The sequence below is a fragment of the Eptatretus burgeri genome, chromosome 2, assembly GCF_056783735.1.
Source record: "Eptatretus burgeri isolate ZD-2024b chromosome 2, Ebu_testis_v1, whole genome shotgun sequence".
In the NCBI taxonomy this organism is placed as follows: Eukaryota; Metazoa; Chordata; class Myxini; order Myxiniformes; family Myxinidae; genus Eptatretus; species Eptatretus burgeri.
The window spans coordinates 139795649-139817009 of NC_140962.1; the positions used below are offsets into that span (position 1 = coordinate 139795649).

Consider the following 21361-nt stretch of genomic DNA (forward strand, 5'->3'; position numbering starts at 1 on the left):
CCTCTGAGCAGAGGTTGACCACAGATTCAAACAGGATTGCAGAAGGTGTGTAGAGGTGCGTAAAAGACCCCACACTACTTCTTTCTCACCATCATTTCTCACACCTTTCCTCGCATTCTTTCCTTTCCTTGGGTGTCTGGATCCATTTCACGTAAAGGTGCAAAGTAATTGTTTAAGGCATCGAAGGATGGGAAAATTGCACAGTGGATGAAAGGTCGTGTACATGTTCCTGTAAATTTCTGAATTTAGCTTTCCTTGCCTTTACTGAAGTCTCTCACCATTTCCCCATTTGAATTACCAAAACACCATTTCTCCCACCAATTTTCTGCTTGTGTAACATATTAATGAAGGATGTGATATCGTATCATGACTTTTTGACTGCTGGGGTTTGATCTGAAATAGCGCTCCTGGGATTGGACCAAGTGAATAATTGGTCTGATACACGAGAGCGTGTGGCGTGTAACACTCATTCGCTCGGTCAATTAGTAGTCATTCCACAGTCACAGTCGCGGTTCCCCATCCATTTCATTCATCTCACAAGTACGGTAAAACAACCCTGGGCACAAATATACAGCCGGAGGTGAGTGTTGGAGACGGTGTTCGTGGTCTTTTGATGGACACGTTGGGCTTTCAAAGTTTTCTGACCCTTGTCCGTAACAACATAAAGGAGGAAGGAAATGGGTCGGTGACATTTAGGAGGTGGGGAGTTGCGGTGTACAGCCAGCGTGGTTGTGGCTTCTGTATCATCTTTATATTTTGAACCACCATTAGAGGGTGTTGGGGATCATTTACATTTCCAATCAATGTCAATGTCAGAAAAATGTTTCTGGAAAATGAACAGAAGCTATTTTTGCAAATAAAGGAGAGGGGGAAAGGGAGGGGAAGGGAATGCAGAGATGTCCAATTCAAGAAAATAAAAATTAATGAATGGAAGAAAGGGGTTTGGATGGACAAGTGAAAAATAAATCAAGGGAGGTGAGAGAGGGGAGATGTTTCAGAGGATTTTTGAGGATGAGAGAAGGGGAGAGGTCAGAAGCAACAAAACAAAAAAATTTAAGTTGCAACATTTATGATGGTAATGATAAAAATGATGATGAGAGGAAATGTAGAAATGCTCACCAGTAATTCTGTGTTAGAAAAGGGATATTTTTTCGTGAACAAGGAGTGCAGCATGATTCCACTTGCCCAAACGTCAACTGGAGGACCTTCATATTCTCCCCCTCTCAGGATTTCTGGAGCCACAAACGATATTGTCCCAACTTTTCCTTTAAGCCGCTCACCCGGGACAAAACACCTGGCAAGACCGAAGTCAGCCACTTTCAGTACCCCTTGTGGGCTATAAAGCAGGTTTTCGGGCTGGAGAGAGGATAAAAACAGAGATGGCTTTGTTAAAGTGGTATAATATCAATTTGTAAAAATCATGGCACAAAGATGACGACATAACAAACTACAAACAGACATAACCCAGAGATTCTCTGTCACTGGGTATTGCTAAAGCCGGCCAAAACCATGACAGATAATTGGAATTTCTCCAACACTTTTCAAAAGGTTGTGTGGCATCTTTCACATCTATAAGTAAGAGTTGGCAGATGGTGCAGCTTGGTTGAGTTCTCCTCTGATGTCACAGCACCTCGGTGATGTAACACTTCTGGCAGAGAATTGGGTTGATTGTGTGAACGTGGATCTACTTCAGACCGTGATCAAAGCTGCCTGGATATCAGATCAATTGGATGTATTGTTACCTCTGAGCTCTGTTGTCAGTTCTTAAATTGAATAAATTTGCACAGATTATTGTCCAAAGTGCTGTAAACATGACACTTTAAAAAAAGAATTTCACCATTCTGAAACTTGTTTGAGCTCAAGATCTATCTGATGAAGGACAAAAGTAGATATCACCCACAGTTGGATTTTCAAGCTGACAGGATGGCCTAGAGGTACGCACTTGCCTCTACGTTGCGGAGCCTGGGTTTGAATTCTGACCCAGCTTTCAAATGTCATCCCAGTGTTTCACTGGCAGAATGATTCATCAATATGTGTGCCGTACTTCGGACTGTCATTAAACATCAATCTCATCTGTCGGACTTCATTGGTGAACACAAAGACCCACGGTGTCCTTCACAAAGTGTAGTTGAGCTATCGCTGCACCCTGAACAAATTACAAATTCCTGCCCCAACCTACAGAGGGGAGGGATTCAATCAGTTGCACAGCCATGTCCTCAGTCATGATGCTACCCTGCAGCCTTGTGCTGTATATGAAAGAAGAAGGTGGATTTACAGGGTATCTCACCTGCAGCTGCAAGGTTTAAAATGACACTCATAAATTTTAATGTACATATGGGACAGTCAAAATGTCGGATGACCTCCCACAAATTGCAACAAAAGTAAACTCAACAGATTTTGATTCCTGGATATGTCCTCGGTGACAGAAAAAAAAGTCCTCTGGGATCCTCCGGGGGGAAAATCCTGAAATCATGGAAATCCAATATCGCCGCCACCCGGCTTCGGGGAAATTGAGAAAATTGTAAAGATTGATATTTTAATCTGTAAATATTTGTTTTTCTGCATTCTAATTGTTTCTTGTTCTGTTCAGTGTATTGATATACAAGAATAATTCTTAAAAAGTGAAATGTATTGAGGGTAAAATAAAACATTATAGCTTTTTTGTCAAAAAATGTCAATTTTTGTCACAAAAAAAAAAAATTACCTGACACTGATTTTGGCTCCTGGACCAAAAAAAAAAAAGAAATGTTGAAGACACAAGATGAAATCAAGTCTATGGCAATACAATATAATTATGTAAATCATTGAAACATGACAAAATTCACAATCCCACTCAGGGCAATCACATTTGCCGGACGAAGGTTTCGAAATGAAAATGAAAATTTGCATTAAACTCAGAAACTACATCCATTATAAACTTACTTTGCATGTTGAGAAAAATCAAGCGTATTAAAGTTAGAACTCGACAATGTCGTCGTCTTCCTCATCATTGACACATGGAGTGTTTGTGCAGCCAGAGCCCCTGCAGCTTCCACAAGCTGGAGTGCACTCGATGTTGCGCTTCTTGCATGTGCATCTCATGGTGCTACATTCAGCCTGGCAGTTGCACCTAATGACACGTAACATCTTTTCAGGAGCTGGAGCTATTGATATCTGAAGTGGCACAAAACCCTCGGCACAATTCTGCCAACCCCAGTCTGTGGAAGAAGTATGCAAGTCTGACGTCTTGAAACGAATCAAAGACCACCTTTGGAGGCATGCCGAGTCTGCAAAGATATCTTCTAGAACTTCAGCGCTCTGCGTTCAGTATATGGACATGCTAGACATTCTACGCAAATACATCTGGGCAGATCGCACTGGGAACTGGGCACTACATCAACAGGCCATCCAGGAAATGCTGCCTTACCTTTCAGCCTCGGGCCACAACCTGCATGCCAAATCTGCGAGGGTGTATCTACAGCAGATGTCCAACCTCAAAACTCAACATCCCAATGTCCAACAACGTTTTGATGAGGGGTTCCATGTGGTTCGACGAAGTGATCGCCTGTGGGCAGGTCTTTTATCTGACCGTCTTCGGTCATGGCATCTGAGCCATGGCCAGCGTCGTTCAGATTGACTGTTGTTTCTGGGGTGTAAGTGATTGTTTGTTGTTTTTTTTTTCTTTACCTTGTCGAGGCTCGTGTGATAGTTAACACATAACACACATCATGGGGGACATGAGACAAGAGAGGAGGGATCGGGAAGGACAAAACAGTGGGGAACAGAGACATTAGGAGGTCTGTGGAACGGAGAGGGATGGGACGGGGAATGTGGGGAATAGAAGATGGACATTACTGGGACTTTCAGGAAGGAAAGCAGGGAATTTGAAGGAGGTGGGCTTGGGTGGATTATTGGGGGTAGAAAAGATCGAGGATTTGGATGGGGGATGATAAGAGGTGGTGGTGAACAGCTGTTTTGAAGGCCTGGAGTGAAGAATGGGAAAGAATAGAGTGAGGAAGTTTATTCCAAAGGTGGGAAAAAAGAGGAATGAAAGAGTGAAGGTGAGCAGTGATTAGTGATTTTGGTAGTTTTACCAGAAGGGGGTTGTTGGCGGACCTTGAGCGCCCTGTGGAACTGTGGTGGGGACAAATCACAGAGAGGGGGCGAGGCTGGAGAGGAGACGGTAGAAGACAGAAAGACCACCGACCAACCTGCGGTGAATGAGTGAGAGGCCCAAAGACTGAACCTCATCACGAGTGATGCCAATGATCCAAAATGCCTTGGTTTCTAGAGCGTGAAGCCGAGAAAGGTGGGAGGCAGGAGCACCAGCCCAGAGTGGAGAGCAGTACTCCATCAGGCTCCAGACAAAAGCTTTGTAAGTGGTCAGGAGCTCAGGTGGGCCGAGGAAGGACTTTGCATGACGGAGGATTCCCAGTCAGCGACTGGCTTTGGAGGCGAGGTTTGAAATGTGGCTTTCCCAGGAAAGGTCAAGGCAGATAGTGAGACCCAGAAGCTTGAAAGAAAGGACTTTGTCCAGTGGATTGTTGAGAAAGTGGATGGGGGAATTTTCTAAACGGTCCTTTCGAAGAGACATAGTGAGAGTGTGAGATTTGTCCGGATTGAAAGACATGTTGCATGTGTTGAACCAGTTTGTGATTTTATCCAGATCTGCAGTGAGCGAAGAAGCTGCTGCTTGCTGGTCTGAGGGATGACCGATGGTACGGCAGAGGGTGGAGTCATCAGCAAACAGTTATCGAGGATTTTCCAGAGAGTCGGAGAGATCATTGATGAAAACCAGAAAAAGAACAGGGCCCAGAACGCTACCTTGAGGAACTCCAGCCTGGACAGGAAGAGGGGATGAAAGAACTCCATTTAGGGCCACACTGTAACTGCGACAGGAGATGAAGTCTGCGAACCATGAGTTGTTAAGAAGTATGTCAGTGGTATAAATTCGAGTGACTGTATTGGTGATTTAATCACGCAACATCTTGACGACGAATATTCTGGCCAAACGATTGCATCAATTCAGTGCAGCAGCAGGGATGATTCGCATGCTACTCTCGATCGTGCCGATTTTGTTTCCATCGAACGTTGTCCACCGCTCTTCGTATTGAAAGATTTCGGTTCCAAGTATGTCAAAGTTTCCCTGCGAGATGCTGATATTCAGCCTTCAACGGACCAGAAATCCACCTTTGATGTGCTCATGGGGATGGGGAGATGGTACAATCAGATGCCCACTGAAAATTAAGCTGGTTATGGCTCTGATTGACCGTTTTGAGCGTGTTGACTCCGAGTAGACACCTTTTTAAAATCATATCCAGCACAATGCACTGGTGTGCACGCACACATCTACGACTTGGACAGTAATTTTCTCAGCATTGTTTCCATTCATTTGATGATCCAACAGGTTCCCAAAAGAAAATCATGCCAGACTTTTCTTGTAAAAACAAGTTTTAATCCTTCTTTATTGTTTCTCACATCAGATGATACAGTGAACAATGGCATCCTGCATGTGAATGGTTTTCCATCTTCAATGTTTTCTTATATCCTCCTGGTCCGGGATTTATATTTATCCCCCCCCCACACCTCCCCTTATCTTTTCCATGGATCATCCGAAAAAAATCATAAAAATATATAATTTCTAAAAATTGAAATTATATTTATATTTCGACCTACCGACCCTACATTTTTGCTGAAGAACTGCGTAAACCGAGTTATAAAAGAACTAAGGCTATCGTGGAGAGGAAAGCAGACGCCTCCACATGTTTTTATCGACAAATATCAAAATACATTCAGAGAATTGGTGAATTTTAATGTGAAATATGATCATTTTCACTTCCAAATAACATTACTACAGGAAGTTTCATTCCTGGTCCCCTGAATACTTCAAGTCATAAAATCCATCGAATCAAAACTCGAATTTTGAAATGATCGATCAACATGTGATGAACACTCAGAATTGGTCAGACTTGCAGAAGTGGATCTGGGTGGATGAACAATGCACAATATTCCTCAAGGAATCGCCCACTCTCCCTGAAGGACACCATAGGATCTTTAACGACCACCAACTAATGGCAGCAGACGGGACCCCCAGTTTAACGTGCATCTGAGGGATAGCCTGTACATTGATGAATCACCATGCTTGTGAAACACCGCGATGAGAGTTTATACCTGGGTCAGAATTCAAACCCAGGCGAGATTACTCAGAGGCTAAATGTCGGTATCTCGAGGGCATCCTTCCAGCCCCAAAGAATATTGGAGTTTATTTAATGAATTCCTGTTGAAACGCAGCACCACGAAATACGAGATTTATATTACGAGTGAAAATGTTCCACTCAATCTGCAAAGATTAATGAAAATGAAATTTCAATGTTCAGGTGACATTGATGAATGGTGAACTTCCAGATGTTCCAGTTGTTAAAAGTAACGTCTGAATGTTCAACATATGAACTCCAGTTTTGTAAATTTCTGTGTGTGTCGGAATGAGAGATTTGAGAAAAAAAATCTGCGAATTATGTGATGAAAATACAATCATGAAATGAACCAGGAAAAAAAAACATCCCGGTGTCTGGATTCTTACCTTTATGTCAGAATGCACAATGTTCTGATCATGGATGTGTGCAAGTGCAGAAACAGTCTGGAAAAGATCAAAAGCACGTGATGAGATTCCTTTTGAAATGAAAGATCAAACTCATTCACAATTATTTTGTTTCCTGTTCAATACAACATTTCAAACCGGACATGTGCATCACACTTGTGAACACGATTCACTCACCTGGTACATTATCGGCCAAGCAAATTGTTCAGACAGAGGGTCATTTCGAGAGACGAAATCATGGAGCGTTTCTGCAAACAAAACTCATCATGAGACTTCACAGAAACAAATAAATACAAGGCATATACAAGTGAAGTGATAATATATTAAGTGATTCTTCACCATTGAATGATATAATAAGGATAGAAATAACATAGACATCGAACGATATCTCAACAAGTTACGGACGAATTTGGACAAGACTTGGTGGATGAATTGGGGAGGTGACAAGAACAAGCCGATTCAATTTTGGTTTAGTTCCGGATGTGGATCCGGCCGATCATTGGGATACAAATTGTTAACGGTTCAGCCTGGCGTCGGTATGTCCACTACAGAGTGCCATTCTCGTTTCTTTACGTCATCCAAAAACTTATATCGTGAACTTTAGATACAATTGTTCAGAAATAACTCACTAAAACGAGTGAGTTAACAGAACATGATATTCCATGAAGTGTTCAAGTGTATTCTTCAATTTTAACAAAATAATGATTTGAAAGATCGTTTAAAAATCTGCAAGTTTAACACTCCTGAAGCAGTCTTACACATCACACTTAAACACTGAAATAAGACGACATTGAGTCACAGTTTAGAAGATGGAGGCTTCATTGATCACCATAGAATGCAGCATCAATCGGCTTCGGACACAGCCGTGTGACGGTCTCTTCTTCACCCCCGATACTGCACCTCTCACATGCCGTGCCCTCATGCTATGTATCATGTTTATAGAGCAGGTTCTTGGAAGTATTATGAAGACAATTTGCATTCTACAGCGTTCAAATATACAATTCAATTCCAATAAAGGTTCAGAGAGGTTTAAAGGTGGATAAAATGATTAATTCTGGATTACACCACCATTTTACCGAGTATCGATTACATCATCCTCTCTGACATGTTATATCAGTTTGCGACCTTTTGTTTGTGTCCTTCATCATGTCCTTAAAAACACTAAGTTTACTGTTTGGAATGATTTTCAATTTTGTTTGAGTGCCAGGCAGGACGGCAGAGTAAAAAAGATCATCTCACTCCTCTCTCCACATGTGTGATCGGAACAAATTCAGAGCCAACGTGAAACAAAACGACAGACTTGTCTTCACATTGATGTTCAGATTCGTGTTCAAAATAAAACATTCAATTCAAATGAGTTGTTCCTCCGTCATAAATGATGATCATAAACTGATGAGGCAGACAGATGGACGGACATGGACCAAATGCTTAACCCCGCTTTTCACATTTTGTGTGCACGGGGAAATTATTACAGATTTTAAATTGATTACGATGTTCAAATGTGAGATAATGAACACAAACATCACCACATAACAGAAGGAGGATTGAAAAAGCCTTACCGCCATCAACAAACTCCATTGTTAAGGCTGCGCAGTCACTCAAAACTTGAAAACGAAACACTTTCACTGCACAGGGACAGCGGGATGGAACAAATGAAAACAATGTTGAAACGGGTCATCAGAACACAAGACTTAGTTGATCCATGTTACCCTTGGTGTCGTTTATTTAATACCAGAAAATACAACCCATCACGTTGCTGAGGGGGAGATTAAGTGGGAGAGGGTAAGGAGAGATGGGAGAGAGGGGATGGAGGAGGGAGGGAAAGAGAGAGAGGGAGAGGAGAGACGGGGAAAAGGGGAGGGAGGAGGGAGAGAGAGATAGGAGGGAGAGGTGAGAGAGGAGGGGTGGGGAGGGAAAGGGAAGGGAGGAAGCTGGGTTTAGGGAGGGGAAAGTAAGGAAAGGAAGGGGAGGGAGAGCGAGAAAGGGGGCTGGGGGAGGGACGCCTCACCAAACATCACAATACACTCCGGGGCTGGGGGAGGGGGAGGGACAGGATGGGGAAGAGAGGAGGGGAGGAAGTGGGGAGGGGGTTTGGGAGGAGATATGCGTAAGGGGAGGAGTTCTCAAAATGCATTTGATCGTGGGACTTGTGGAGAAGGGGGGGAGGGGGTAGTCCAGAATTGAACGACATGGGGTACGATAAAACAGCACATTCGCACAGCACGCAGAATCCACCGGGAGATGTAAGGGTAAGGGAGGGTGGAGAGGGGAGGGGGTTTGGAACCAGGTAAGCGTGAGGGTTGGGGAAGGGAAGGCAATGTGATGGGAAGGAAGCGTGAAGAGAAGGGAAGAAAGGCAGGGTGAGGGGAAGGGAAGGTGTCATGGGGGCAGGGAAGAGAACACAACATGAGGGGAAGAGAAGCGAAGGGTGATAAAATGTGCCCAAACAGCAACATCTTCTTTTTAACCACCAAGTTTATATAAAACCAGGTGGGAGCATTGAAAATCCATGCTCTCTACCTGTGAAAGGCCTGTCTGTATGCATGCATGCTCACACATGCAACGACCTTTGCACCCCTCCGATCGGCTCAGTCCTATTCTGATTTTTGCACGATACATGGTGTTTGTGCCGTTTTTAATTGAAAACTAAACCGGCAGTCCTTAACAGTCTCCTTAACAGATGAGGAGGAGGTAGGGGAGCAGGGAGAGGGGTGAAAGTAGAGAAGGTTGAGAGTCAGGGAAGGGTAAGAGAGACAGAAAGAGGGGTGAGAGAGGGAGAGGGGAAAGAGATGAAAAGGGGGAGTGAGAGGGAAAGGGGAGAGAAAGGTGGGGAGGGGGATAGGAGGGGATTCCGGGAGATGTGTCATCCAGTTTAACGTCCATCCGAGAGACGGCACACACATTGATGAATTAACTGACCTGTGATTTGAACCCAGGCGAGACAGCTTGGAGCGAGAGCGTACGTATCTCTCAGCTATCCTGCTGTGATGTGGCAATTCACTGCTTTGTTCAATAAGTAAAAACATTTTTTACTCATTCAAATCATCTCATTTATTTATGAGCCAAGAGTGGCTCAGTGGTGAAGGTGGTGGCTTGGGATCCTTGGGGTCCTGAGTTCGAGCCCCGCTGGCTGCTGAATTCGCATCAGGGAGGTTGACTCAGCCTGTCATCCTTCCAAAGGTCGGCAAAATGAGCAGCAGTATACTGGTAATTATCCCCACAGAGTCGAAGTCGACTCAAGGGTTGGCATCAGGAAGGGCATCTGGCCGTAAAAAAACATTGCCACAAAAAAGGGTACCATGATTGGAGCCCAACAAAAAAAGCTGACCCCTGATCAGGGAGAAAGTCTTTCAAATGGTGAGATGATGTAATCATGTCATTTATTTTGGCTTCCTCCCTCCGGAAATGTCCCCAAACAGAACCGAGCCGACAGATCACCATCAAAGCTTGAAGAGCGCTCACCAAATGCCAAAACCACTGAAGCAAGAAATGCAACGAAACAGTTGAAGAAACTTTTAAAAACAAAACAGTGTTTTTATAGGTATTTATCTCTGCTGAAGTGAAGCGTCCTGTAATGAAAGAAGATGGTACAAATCGGGGAAATGTGGTGAAAAATAAAATTTCACATTTTCAGCGAATGAATCACCACCCGACTCACCGCCGGAGACAATGCCCGGCCAAAACGCAGACGAATGAGCCCTCAACTGTGTTCAAGTTGATCGATATATTCAGTGACCGTGCGAGTATTACAGAGTGCTCGCCAAGTGGCTTAAGCACTCAAGCAAGCACTCCAGCGAAACGGTTGATGAGAAATGGCTTTGCAAGCGATTGCCGATCAGTGTTGTCATCACTATGCATCCGGAGACGACTGGAATGTCAAGCAATGTCCGAATTGGACAAGCGAACACTTTTTTAGCATATCAAAACTGCTGTTGAAATCAATAAAGAAGTCTAAATTTTGAAATTCGGCTGGGATTAAGAGATTCTTGAGTTTAAAACATGTGCATTAATTAAATAAAGCCATGAACACTTGCATCTCTGGGTGTTCACAAGCATTACCATGTATCCATTGATTTGTAGGTTTGATGATCAGGCATTCAATGTAATGTGAGTGAGGAAAGTGAAAAAAAAACTTTCCGTTAACAAATTGTTGCAGCCTATTCCAAGTCGAGGCGTTGTTGAGCAGGACAAAAAATATGGTGGCTTCAGACTCTTGTGAGCTGACAGAGGGCTCACCAAGATGGCGCACCACTATTTTTGTAAGGCTTATTTTGTTTTTTTTTTGTTGTGATACTTAGTATTTACCCCATAAATTATCTTCAAAAGGGGTGTTTAAATTAACCCAAACACCCAATTTTCATTAATGTACTCCCACCAAGATCCCTTCGTGTGCATGCAAAGTTTGGGGCCACGAGGTTTCATGGTTTTGAATTTATGGAGGAGACGGGTAGACGAACTTACGGACACACACTGACATTTATTATTATAGATTGTCAGTCAATGGTTCCTCAAACTGTGTGAACATTTGCTCTGTCATTCATAGGGTTTCCAGTCTCGACAACTCAGCAATACCTGTGCTGTGTTAAGAAACAATGAGAACAAACTGCCAGAGTCAGAGCCATCACCAAAATTGATGTAAAAGCTCAAGGAAAGGGTGCAATGCACACACTCACCAATGTTTGGATGATCAACCTGCAGTAACATTCTCCCTTCATCAGAGAGCTGAAAAACAAAAACAAATGGATTAAACTCGTCAATAATATGCAATCATTTTTTCAATAATTTAATTTATCTCGTATAAAGTTAGTGAACCAGTTAAAAATTTACAGAAGGAGGTGCTGATGAGCCTCGGGGAACAGGAATCCCAAATATCGAAACTGATGATCTTTCATGGCAGAGACCCGGAAACATCCACCATTTTGCTGCCGTTTCCGTTACCTCTGTACATTCTCACATGATTACGTGTGGGTTTAAACGTCACAAACAGCCTGTATAGTCCCAATGGCCGGTGGGGTTCCATGTAAATGGTCCGACATTCACCACATTCCCATAAACTCACCATTTTCCAATTATTTCTCTCCATGCACTTCACAGCAACCTGGGGAAGGAACAGCGAACATATGGAACAATCTCATGTTATAACCTGACAACAAAACATGATAAAGCAGGAAACGAGCACAATGTTGGTCTCTATTGATATACAATGATTGTGAATGTCCACCGTATGTTACGATGAATTGGATCAGATGATATAATCCTTACTTTGTTTCATTGATGGTGTTCAGTTTCCATGACTTTGTGTTCCATCAATAAGAAGTTTACCCTTGCACACTCAAACATGCTCTAATTGTTGAAATCTTTCATGCAACCATCTATTCGGAATCTGCTTTCGTGGAATGTTGAGTCGAGTGTCGTGGAATGTTAATGAAACACTTCTCTGTAATGATTGTGGTAACCAGTGTAATGTCACGAAGTTTGGATGAAAAATGCACATTTATGCTCCGCTCATGTTTTTCCTCATGCATATTCATGTTTTGCTTCATGCACATTTACACTCTGCTCATGTGTTGCTCATCTCTGCTGGGAGGAGCGTAGAGGTTGGCTCCTCCTAGTCTGGTGGAACGGTGGTTGTGTGTGAAGAAAGCACGATTTTTACCGTCACACTTGGAGGGTTTTAAAATAAAGTTAAAAGTTATTTAAACCTCTGAGAGATGGAAAGCTGCCTGGAGCATTCTTTCTTCATATAATCTCGATACGGAGGCCGTTCCAGGATAACCAGAACTTACACCCGGTGGAGCGCATACCTCTGCCAGGCTGAACAGTTCACGTGTTGTATCCTACTGATAGGACAGGTTTGGATCCGGTCATGAATCAAAATCGAATCGGCTTCTTCTCGTCACCCAACCAACTCATTCACCAAGTTTTGTCACAATCCCTTCGCAACGTTTTGACATATTTTGCTATATATCATTTTTGGTCCCATCTGTCAATGGTGAAGAATCGCTGGAAAAAAAATTTCAAAATATTTTTTATCGTGTCAGGATGTGCAGTGCATCTCCGAAACACTTGCACATACACCCTGAACAGCCTCCCACTCCATATCAGTTGGACCTACACCCCAAACACCCTCCCACTCCGTAACACTTGGCCATACACCCCAACACCCTCCCACTTGGTAACACTTGGACATACACCCCCACACCCCCTGTATCACTCCTTAACACTTGGACGTGCTCCCCCCTCTCCCCATGCGCTCTGTAATTTTTGAATGGCCCCTTTCCCCCGCTGTTCTGTCCATTTTGTTATTTTCCATCGGATGAGGATTATCTCTAATCTTCGTGGGGATCGTGTCGGCTTTCAATGTCTTCAATTTACTCTTCCCAAACTGGGAATACAGGACGGAGTGGAACGTATCATCTTCAAACTGGGTGCTGCAAATTCCACTTCAACCAGTCTGGTCATGCCAAGTTCCTCTGCTCAGTTTCACCTCGATGTTCAAATTCTTCTTTCAGTTGAATCTTTTGGTCAAACACGGATCCTCACACCATCTTTGGTAGTTTTGCTCCAACCAACAACAATACATCGTGCTGCCCTTCTCAGTGCTTTTTCACAGTTCAGAGCATATGAACGCCGCATGTAAATGTCGGTCCCGCAGCAAAAGTATCCTCGAGATGACGTGGCGGATCATGTATGACGTCATCACATCATCGTTTTTTGGGGAGCAGGGCCAATTAGAATAAAAATACATAAAAAAACGTTAAAATATCCGTTTCAAGATATTTATTCAAGAAAAAAACGATTAAGTGTTAAGTGGAGCCGTATTTATTTATTAAACCAAACATGATTTTCTCATTCTGTGGACGGAACTTGAAGCACTCAAGAAAGCACTCCACTCAAAACCGTCGGTATGGAACGGCAGGCTTGGCAAGCGCAAGAAAGCTGCTTGGGAACTGAACACACCGTGGTTGTCCAGCTTTGTTCATTCCATTGTGACGTAGATTGACTGATTGAAAGATATCTTGGACAATCAAAACTCAACAAAATTACAACACGTGATCATTTGTAAATATGTTTCATCAATAAATATCCGAATATTTACAATTCAATGTTTGTTCTGTTCATTTGATCTTTGCATGTGAATTTACACCAATAAACGTCGACACTCTGAGAGACATTGGTTGGTTGACGATTCCTTGTATCTCGACCTCATGTCCAGTCAGTCCTTCGAATGAATTACACCAAGGAAGGAATTAATTACACCGAGGAACGAATGAATTTCACCGAGGAACGAATGAATGAGTGAAACCGAACAAACCGCTCACATTCTTACCTGAGTCCCAGATTCCAGGTGTGTTGCTTTATACACCGTCCCAAAGGATCCTTCGCCAACTTTTTCGATAATTTCCAGGTTTGGAACCTGCAGGAAACATCGAAACCTCATTCCACTCCGAGAGGACTTTCTATAACAGGGAAGGAAACAATTATTATACCACCAAGTGGTATAATATTTATACCATCTCTACCCACCGAGTGTATGGGTGGGTAGAGATGGTAAACAGAGTGTATGGGTGGGTAGAGATGGTAAACAGAGTGTATGGGTGGGTAGAGATGGTAAACAGAGTGTATGGGTGGGTAGAGATGGTAAACAGAGTGTATGGGTGGGTAGAGATGGTAAACAGAGTGTATGGGTGGGTAGAGACGGTAAACAGAGTGTATGGGTGGGTAGAGATGGTAAACAGAGTGTATGGGTGGGTAGAGATGGTAAACAGAGTGTTTGGGTGGGTAGAGATGGTAAACAGAGTGTATGGGTGGGTAGAGACGGTAAACAGAGTGTATGGGTGGGTAGAGATGGTAAACAGAGTGTATGGGTGGGTAGAGATGGTAAACAGAGTGTTTGGGTGGGTAGAGATGGTAAACAGAGTGTGTGGGTGGGTAGAGATGGTAAACAGAGTGTTTGGGTGGGTAGAGATGGTAAACAGAGTGTGTGGGTGGGTAGAGATGGTAAACAGAGTGTATGGGTGGGTAGAGATGGTAAACAGAGTGTTTCTCCAAACACTCGGACAGGAGGAACCAAGTCAGAAAGTCCAGAAGAACATTTTCCATGAGAACAAGAAGGTTCACTTGGCTCCACCTGGATGGGTTTGAGGGTCGAGGAGGAGCAGCTGAAATGTGAATCCCATCCAGGTTCCTCCTGATCACTTCATCTTGGATTTGTTCTTGTTTTGGTTCCTTCTGATTCCTCCAATGGAACAATGAACCGATTTGATCTTCCACTTGATTTAATTTTAATCTATTTCAATTCCATTCACAATTGAGTTGAATCATGAATAATAATAATTAACAAACGTCATGGGACAGGGTGAATCGGGATGTCCTCTGGAGGATTCTTGGTCTTCGTGGGGTGCCACCAAAACTGATCGATCTGATGTCTGAACTCTACTCTGGTACTGAGAGTGCTGTGAAGTGTGGTGGTACCATCTCTGACTTATTTCCAGTTGTTACTGGAGTTCGTCAGGGATGTGTACTTGCCCCCACACTTTTCAGCACTTGTATGGACTGGATTTTAGGGAGGATGTCGGAGAGATCAAGTTGCGGTGCATCATTTGGGAATGTCAAGATCTCGGACCTTGACTTTGCAGATGATGCAGTCATCTTTGCAGAGACTTTAGACATCCTCTTGGGGGCCCTCGAGGTGCTGAATGAGGAGTCGGAGCCGTTGGGATTACGGGTTTCTTGGGTCAAAACTAAGATCCAGGCTTTCGGTGACATCTTGGATGCTGCTGTCCTGTCTGTGTCTGTTTGTCGTGAGGATGTTGAGGTCGTGGAGAGATTCACTTACCTTGGCAGTGATATTCATGTCTCTGCTGGCTGCGAGTCAGAGGTCAATAGACGTCTGGGTCGGGCCTGGGGAGTCATGGATTCACTGGATCATGGGGTGTGGCGCTGCCGGTACCTGTGCGGGAGGACGAAAGTCCGAGTCTTCAGGTCCTTGGTACTTCCAGTCTTGCTCTATGGGTGCGAGACTTGGACTCTGACCAAGGATCTGAGATGGAGACTTAATTCCTTTGGTACCAGGTCTCTTCGGAGAATCCTTGGCTATTGCTGGTCAGATTTTGTGTCCAATGAGCGGTTGCTGTGAGAGACTCGGATGAGATTTGTTACCTGCATGGTCCGTGAGCGTCAGTTGCGGCTGTATGGACATGTGGCTCATTTTCCTGACTCTGATCCTGCTCACCAGATTCTCTCAGCGAGGGAGTCTCATGAGTGGAGGAAGCCAGTGGGCCGACAGTGGTTGCAACAGGTTGACCATCATCTCAAGGAGATGGGGATGGGCCTGGCATCTGCCTGGGGGATGGCCAGACGGAGGCCCCTGGAGTACCGGCGGAAAGTGGACGCAGCGACGCGCTGTTCTGGCACATGCTCCCATACCTGACCTGACCTGACAGGGTCACGTGTCCCATCAAAGCGGGACGTCTTGGTTCCCGGTAATCACTGCCAGCAGTGACAAAGTAACAGTTCTTATTACGTCACTTATTAATGACGTAACACACCAGAACACAAACACCACACAAAACACGTTGTGACGAGGGTGTGCAATCTGATTGCTCTTTGTGGTTTTATTTGTGTTGAGGATTACCAGGCAGTCATGTCTCCACTTGAACACATTCTCTCAATCATTGTCCAGTGAAACTCTCCATCATCACCAGGAGTGTTGGGTGAATCAGAAGATGTACAGTAAAGTGAGGAGTGGTGAACAGACATGGCGAGCTGGCTGAGAGAGAACATTATCAGGAAGATCATTGATACAAACAAGGAACAGAGTGGGACCAAGGACAGAGAGTTGTGGAACATCACCACAATTGATGGAACAAGTCACCGAACATTGACCCTCAAGTTCCACCTTTGTCTTGTGATTTGTAAGGAAAGACGAAATGATTGAATACATCACTCCAGATAGAGCACACGACTGAACCTTGTACAGCACACCCTTGTTCCACACTTTATCAAAGGATTTTATCCAAAGGAACTAATCGACCTTCACCCTTGAGCTGAGCTCCAATGTCCTGTTGGAAGATGGAGGGGAGCAGTTGCAGTGACAGATCCAAGATTGTTTGAAATGGACGTTCAGATATCAAGTGAATGGGAATGTCCTCTCCCAGATGATGTGAGTGTGAAGCCACTCGGCGTGTGGTTCGGGGCCCTCTGAAGGTCTCCGGAATCTTTGGGACTTTCGATGATCTCGGGTGTGCTGTGAGCATCTCCTCACCACGTTGGTGACGTGCTGGGAGAGTAAAAATCATGTTTCCATTGTAAGAAACATTTTATTTGCCTTTTTTATTGTTAATTTTGATGTGACGGAGGTGGAACCTGGAACTTTGTCAACTGAAAGGGACACGAGTTACTGAACAATCCCATCCATCCATGGAGACCATAGTCTGTTCAGAGTTGTTGGGGGGGGGGGTGGGGGGGTGCTATGAGGTGTTTTGAATTTTCAGCCCCAGGTGTGTTTTTACTTCGTTCACGTAACCCAGGTTATTTATTTTATTGTCTTCGGGAGCGATTGAGGCAGCTGTTAGCTTCCTATACACCGCCCAAATAAAAGTACGTGTCAGAAGAACATGTTGCTTGCTCGGAACAAGATTGTCCGTTTGTCGGGTGCACTGCGAGTTATTTATAATGTACATCTTGTATATTAAAATAATGTAACGTTCCTGGTTACCATGGAAACAAAAGGCCTCACATGAACACACCGCTGCCCCAGTGATCACAACCCAGGGTCGCTGAGTGTTTAATAAGTATTTTTACTTTTTAAAAATAATTGACGAATTAACAACGGACCTGGAAGGGAAGTTCTGCCCGTTTTTACCTCAGCGTCGAACCATCAGTTCACTTTTACCTCATTATTTATATTTCAACAAACGTGGTGTCACAGTTTCAATGGACTGGTCTGTGTCTTCAGACATTGATTGATCTGGTCACTGCGACCACACGATTGTCCACACACACACGTGCAGGGGCGACAAGGGGTGGGGGGGGGAGGGGAACCACCCTCGGGCCCGGAACCTGTAATTATTCGACGCACGTGGACGACTGGGTGACGAGCTCAAACGTTTTATATGTTTTGTTATCGAGATTTGTGTCAGGGGCTGTGGAACTGTACGTATTATTTTTATTTTTTTAAGGTTCATCACAGTTTTAGCGGGAAGTTGAGTTAGTTTATTGAAAGAAGGAGGGGAAGGCCTCATGATAAGTTCAACGTTAAGTCAGTTGGGGCCTTTGGAGTCTGGGGGTGAAGAAGGTTGTCAATCGAGACCGAAGGAGAAAGGAGGAGGGAGTGAAATGAAAGCGAGAGAAGAACCTTCAGAGTGTCGGCTTTATTCCATTTGATTGAAGCCGCTTCTACGGGCACATCAGGGGATACAGGTGCAGCTAGGAGTACATAAGCAGCAATGTATACATGTGCAACTAATCACCCCAGGTCGAAAAACCAGTTAAAACCAGTACACATTTTCAACTGGTCTCTATTGGTTCTAATTGGTCTTTAACTGGTCTCTATTGGTTTCAACTGGTACCAGTTAAATTCAGTCAGAATTCCAATTTCCCAGTTGAAAAAACCAGTAGCTCATATTTGTACCAGTTAAAGTCTTACTGGTTCCAGTTGATACCAGTTGCAATGTACTGGTCCCAGTTGATAACAGTTACAATGTACTGGTCCCAGTTGATACCAGTTACAATGTACTGGTCCCAGTTGATACCAGTTAGTTAAATACATGTATTTCAACTGGTAATATATCACTCTATTCCAATTTCCATATTAAAACCAGTAAGAAACCAACTGGCTTTACTGGTACCAGTTGGCTACTGGTTTTCAACTGGTACCAGTTGACCAGTAAGCTACTGGTCTTTACTGGTTTTTTGACCTGGGACATCAGGGTATATCAGTATAAGCACGGAGTCCGATCAGTATAAGCACGGAGTCCGATCAGTATAAGCAAAATAAATCAGTATAAGCACGGAGTCCGATATACTCTCAATTCTCACCATTCAACGAGCACCAAGTGAACCGCCGCCGTAAATGACAATGCCCCTGGGACAATCACCCCGTCCGTGCGGAATCTTGGCTTTATCTATCCCGTGCACGAGCCGCGCGACATGTGATCACGCGTCACGTCCTTCAATTCACCACATTCTCCCCGTCTTTAAAATGTAACTAGAGGCTCAACTAACACACCATGATTACTTCAGCGCTATAGGAGTATACATTTCAAGCAGCGCGAACTATTTAAACTACAGAAGCATACATGCCAAGCAGTGAGGATTATTTTGAGTTGTAGGAGGATGGTAATGAGCATCGATATATGATATAATGAGCATATAGGAGCATGAGCATCGAGGATGCCGATAATCCCCTTTACAGATCGAGTCGGCGAGGGGGTTTTATCCGTCGACCTCTCCGGGAGTAAATGGCGGTTTCACTTGAGGGAGGCTTCCGATCCTCTTGGTGAGCCTCGACTCGTGCCGGGGATGACTCCTCGATCGCTCTCGGGTGGAACGCGGCAGCTCCTTCGCCACCGTTCCCGGGTGGAGTTCCTGGGGGGGGGAACACCTGGGGAGGGGATGTCAGAGGGAGGAGTGCCAGATGGTGGTGTACCTGCGGGAGGAGTACCTGAGGGAGCCAAATGGCGAACCGACACAGTGGTCTCCCTGCCATCCGGGAGTCTGACATGAGCATACTCTGGATTAGTATCGATGAGTAAGACCCCCTCCACCATGGGTTCATACTTGCTTTGTCGTACCGGGCGTTTCATGAACACTGTTCCGGGATGGGTTAGCCAGTTGGGCACCGTTTGGCCGTCAACATAACGTCGCTGGTGAGTAAACATTCGTTCGTGAGGAGTTGCATTGGTGGACGTGCAGAGCAAAGAGCGTATGGAATTCAGAGCGTCGAGAAGGGTAACCTCCCACCGCTCGGGGCCCAGTCCTCTCGATTTCAACGCCAGAGTTACGGCTTTCCAAATAACTCCATTATATCGTTCCACCTGCCCATTACCCTGTGGGTTGTAACCCGTCGTTCGACTAGTTGCTATGCCGTGCTCTAATAGGAACTGTTTTAGCCCGGCCGACATGAAACACGGCCCTCTGTCTGAATGTATGTACGAAGGTTTCCCAAACATAGCGAAGAGGTCAGAGAGACATCTCACGACAGTGCCCGAGGTCATATCCGAGCATGGAAATGCGAAAGGGAACCTTGAGTATTCATCAACAACAGTGAATATGTATCTGTTGTCTGTCTCGGTCGGCAGGGGCCCTTTGAAGTCGATATTTAGTCTCTCGAAGGGAGAAGTGGCCTTGATCAACCTGCCAGATGCCGCGCCATAGAATCTGGGTTTTAGTTCAGCACAAACAGGGCATGAAGCATTCATTTGTTTAATATCTTCGATAGAATAGGGAAGGTTTTGTCTGCGCACGAAATGTGCCATTCTGGTTACCCCTGGGTGGCAAAGAGACACATGTAGGTCTTGCAAAGCCCGACTGATTGTCGCCGAACAGTAGACCCGAGAGAAGGTATCTGCAGCAGGGTTTTCCCTCCCGGGCCGGTAAACAATGTCGTAACTATAGCAAGCTAGGTCTATCCGCCATCTCATAATTTTTTCATTCTTAATTTTCCCGTTATTTTTCCCATCAAACATGAATGCAACGGATCGCTGGTCCGTGACGAGCGTGAAGTGGTTTCCCAGTAAATAGTGTCTCCATTTACGTAGGGCTTCGACAATAGCATACGCTTCCTTCTCTATTGCTGAGTGTCTCTGCTCACTTCCAGAGAGAGTTCTCGAGAAGAACGCGACGGGTCGCCCAGACTGATTGAGCGTAGCAGCTATTGCGTGATCAGAAGCATCCGTTTCCACCACGAAGGGCACCGAGCTATCGATCGATAATACCACGGAATTACCGATATCATCTTTGAGGCTGTGGAAAGCTTTTACAACAGCGGCATCTGGTGGGAAGTTTTTGCAATGCACTAGGGGATGTATTTTCTCGGAGTATTGGGAGATCCATCTCGCGTAGTAAGCGAACATGCCTATCACCCGGCGCATTGTCTGCAGGTCCTGAGGTGGGGGTAGCTCACGAAGTGGGCACAATCGTTCAGGATCGGGCTTAATCGTGCCGTCGGCTATTGTGTAGCCGAGAAGGTCAATTGACCTTGCCGAGAATACGCATTTCTCGTAGTTGAGGGTCAGATTATATTTTCTAGCAATGCTCAAGAATCTGTCCAGATTCATATCATGTTCCCCCCGATCCTTACCGCACACCGTGACATTGTCCACGTAAACAAAAGTGTCTTTGAGGTTTTCATCCGAGATGATGTCGTCCATAACTCGTTGGAAGCAAGCTACTCCATTCGTGACACCGAACGGAATCCTACTGAATTGGTAGAGGCGTCTACCTGCCTGGAACGCGGTGTAAGGTTTGTCTTCCTCTCGGATGGGAATTTGATGATAGGCGCTTCGCAAATCGATGGTGCTGAATATTTTATAATTGGCCACGCGTTCGACCATCTCGTCTATGCGCGGCAAAGGGTATGCATCGAGTTGGGTGAAACGATTGACCGTTTGAGAGTAATCAACAACCATTCGTTTCTTATGGTTCTGGTTGGTGGTGACCAACACCCGCGCGCGCCATGGCGAATCGCTCGGTTCTATAATTCCTTCTTCCAGTAATCGCTTGGTCTCTGAAGTGATGAAGTTCATATCAGCGGTGGTATATCGTCGCGATTTGATCGCT

General features: G+C 44.7%; 1 protein-coding gene across 1 annotated transcript in view; it reads right to left on the reverse strand.

The window, feature by feature from the left end:
• Positions 1-1053: 1053 nt before the first annotated feature.
• LOC147033326 (putative sperm motility kinase W) overlaps positions 1054-21361 on the reverse strand; it is a 40494-nt gene continuing 20186 nt past the window's right edge. The window contains exons 2-8 of the mRNA XM_085851407.1: positions 13908-13994; positions 11637-11675; positions 11251-11299; positions 8137-8202; positions 6755-6825; positions 6560-6616; positions 1054-1356 (exon numbers count right to left, since the gene is read on the reverse strand). Coding sequence (XP_085707533.1) covers positions 1054-1356; positions 6560-6616; positions 6755-6825; positions 8137-8202; positions 11251-11299; positions 11637-11675; positions 13908-13994 — 672 coding nt within the window. The remainder of the gene's footprint in view (positions 1357-6559; positions 6617-6754; positions 6826-8136; positions 8203-11250; positions 11300-11636; positions 11676-13907; positions 13995-21361) is intronic.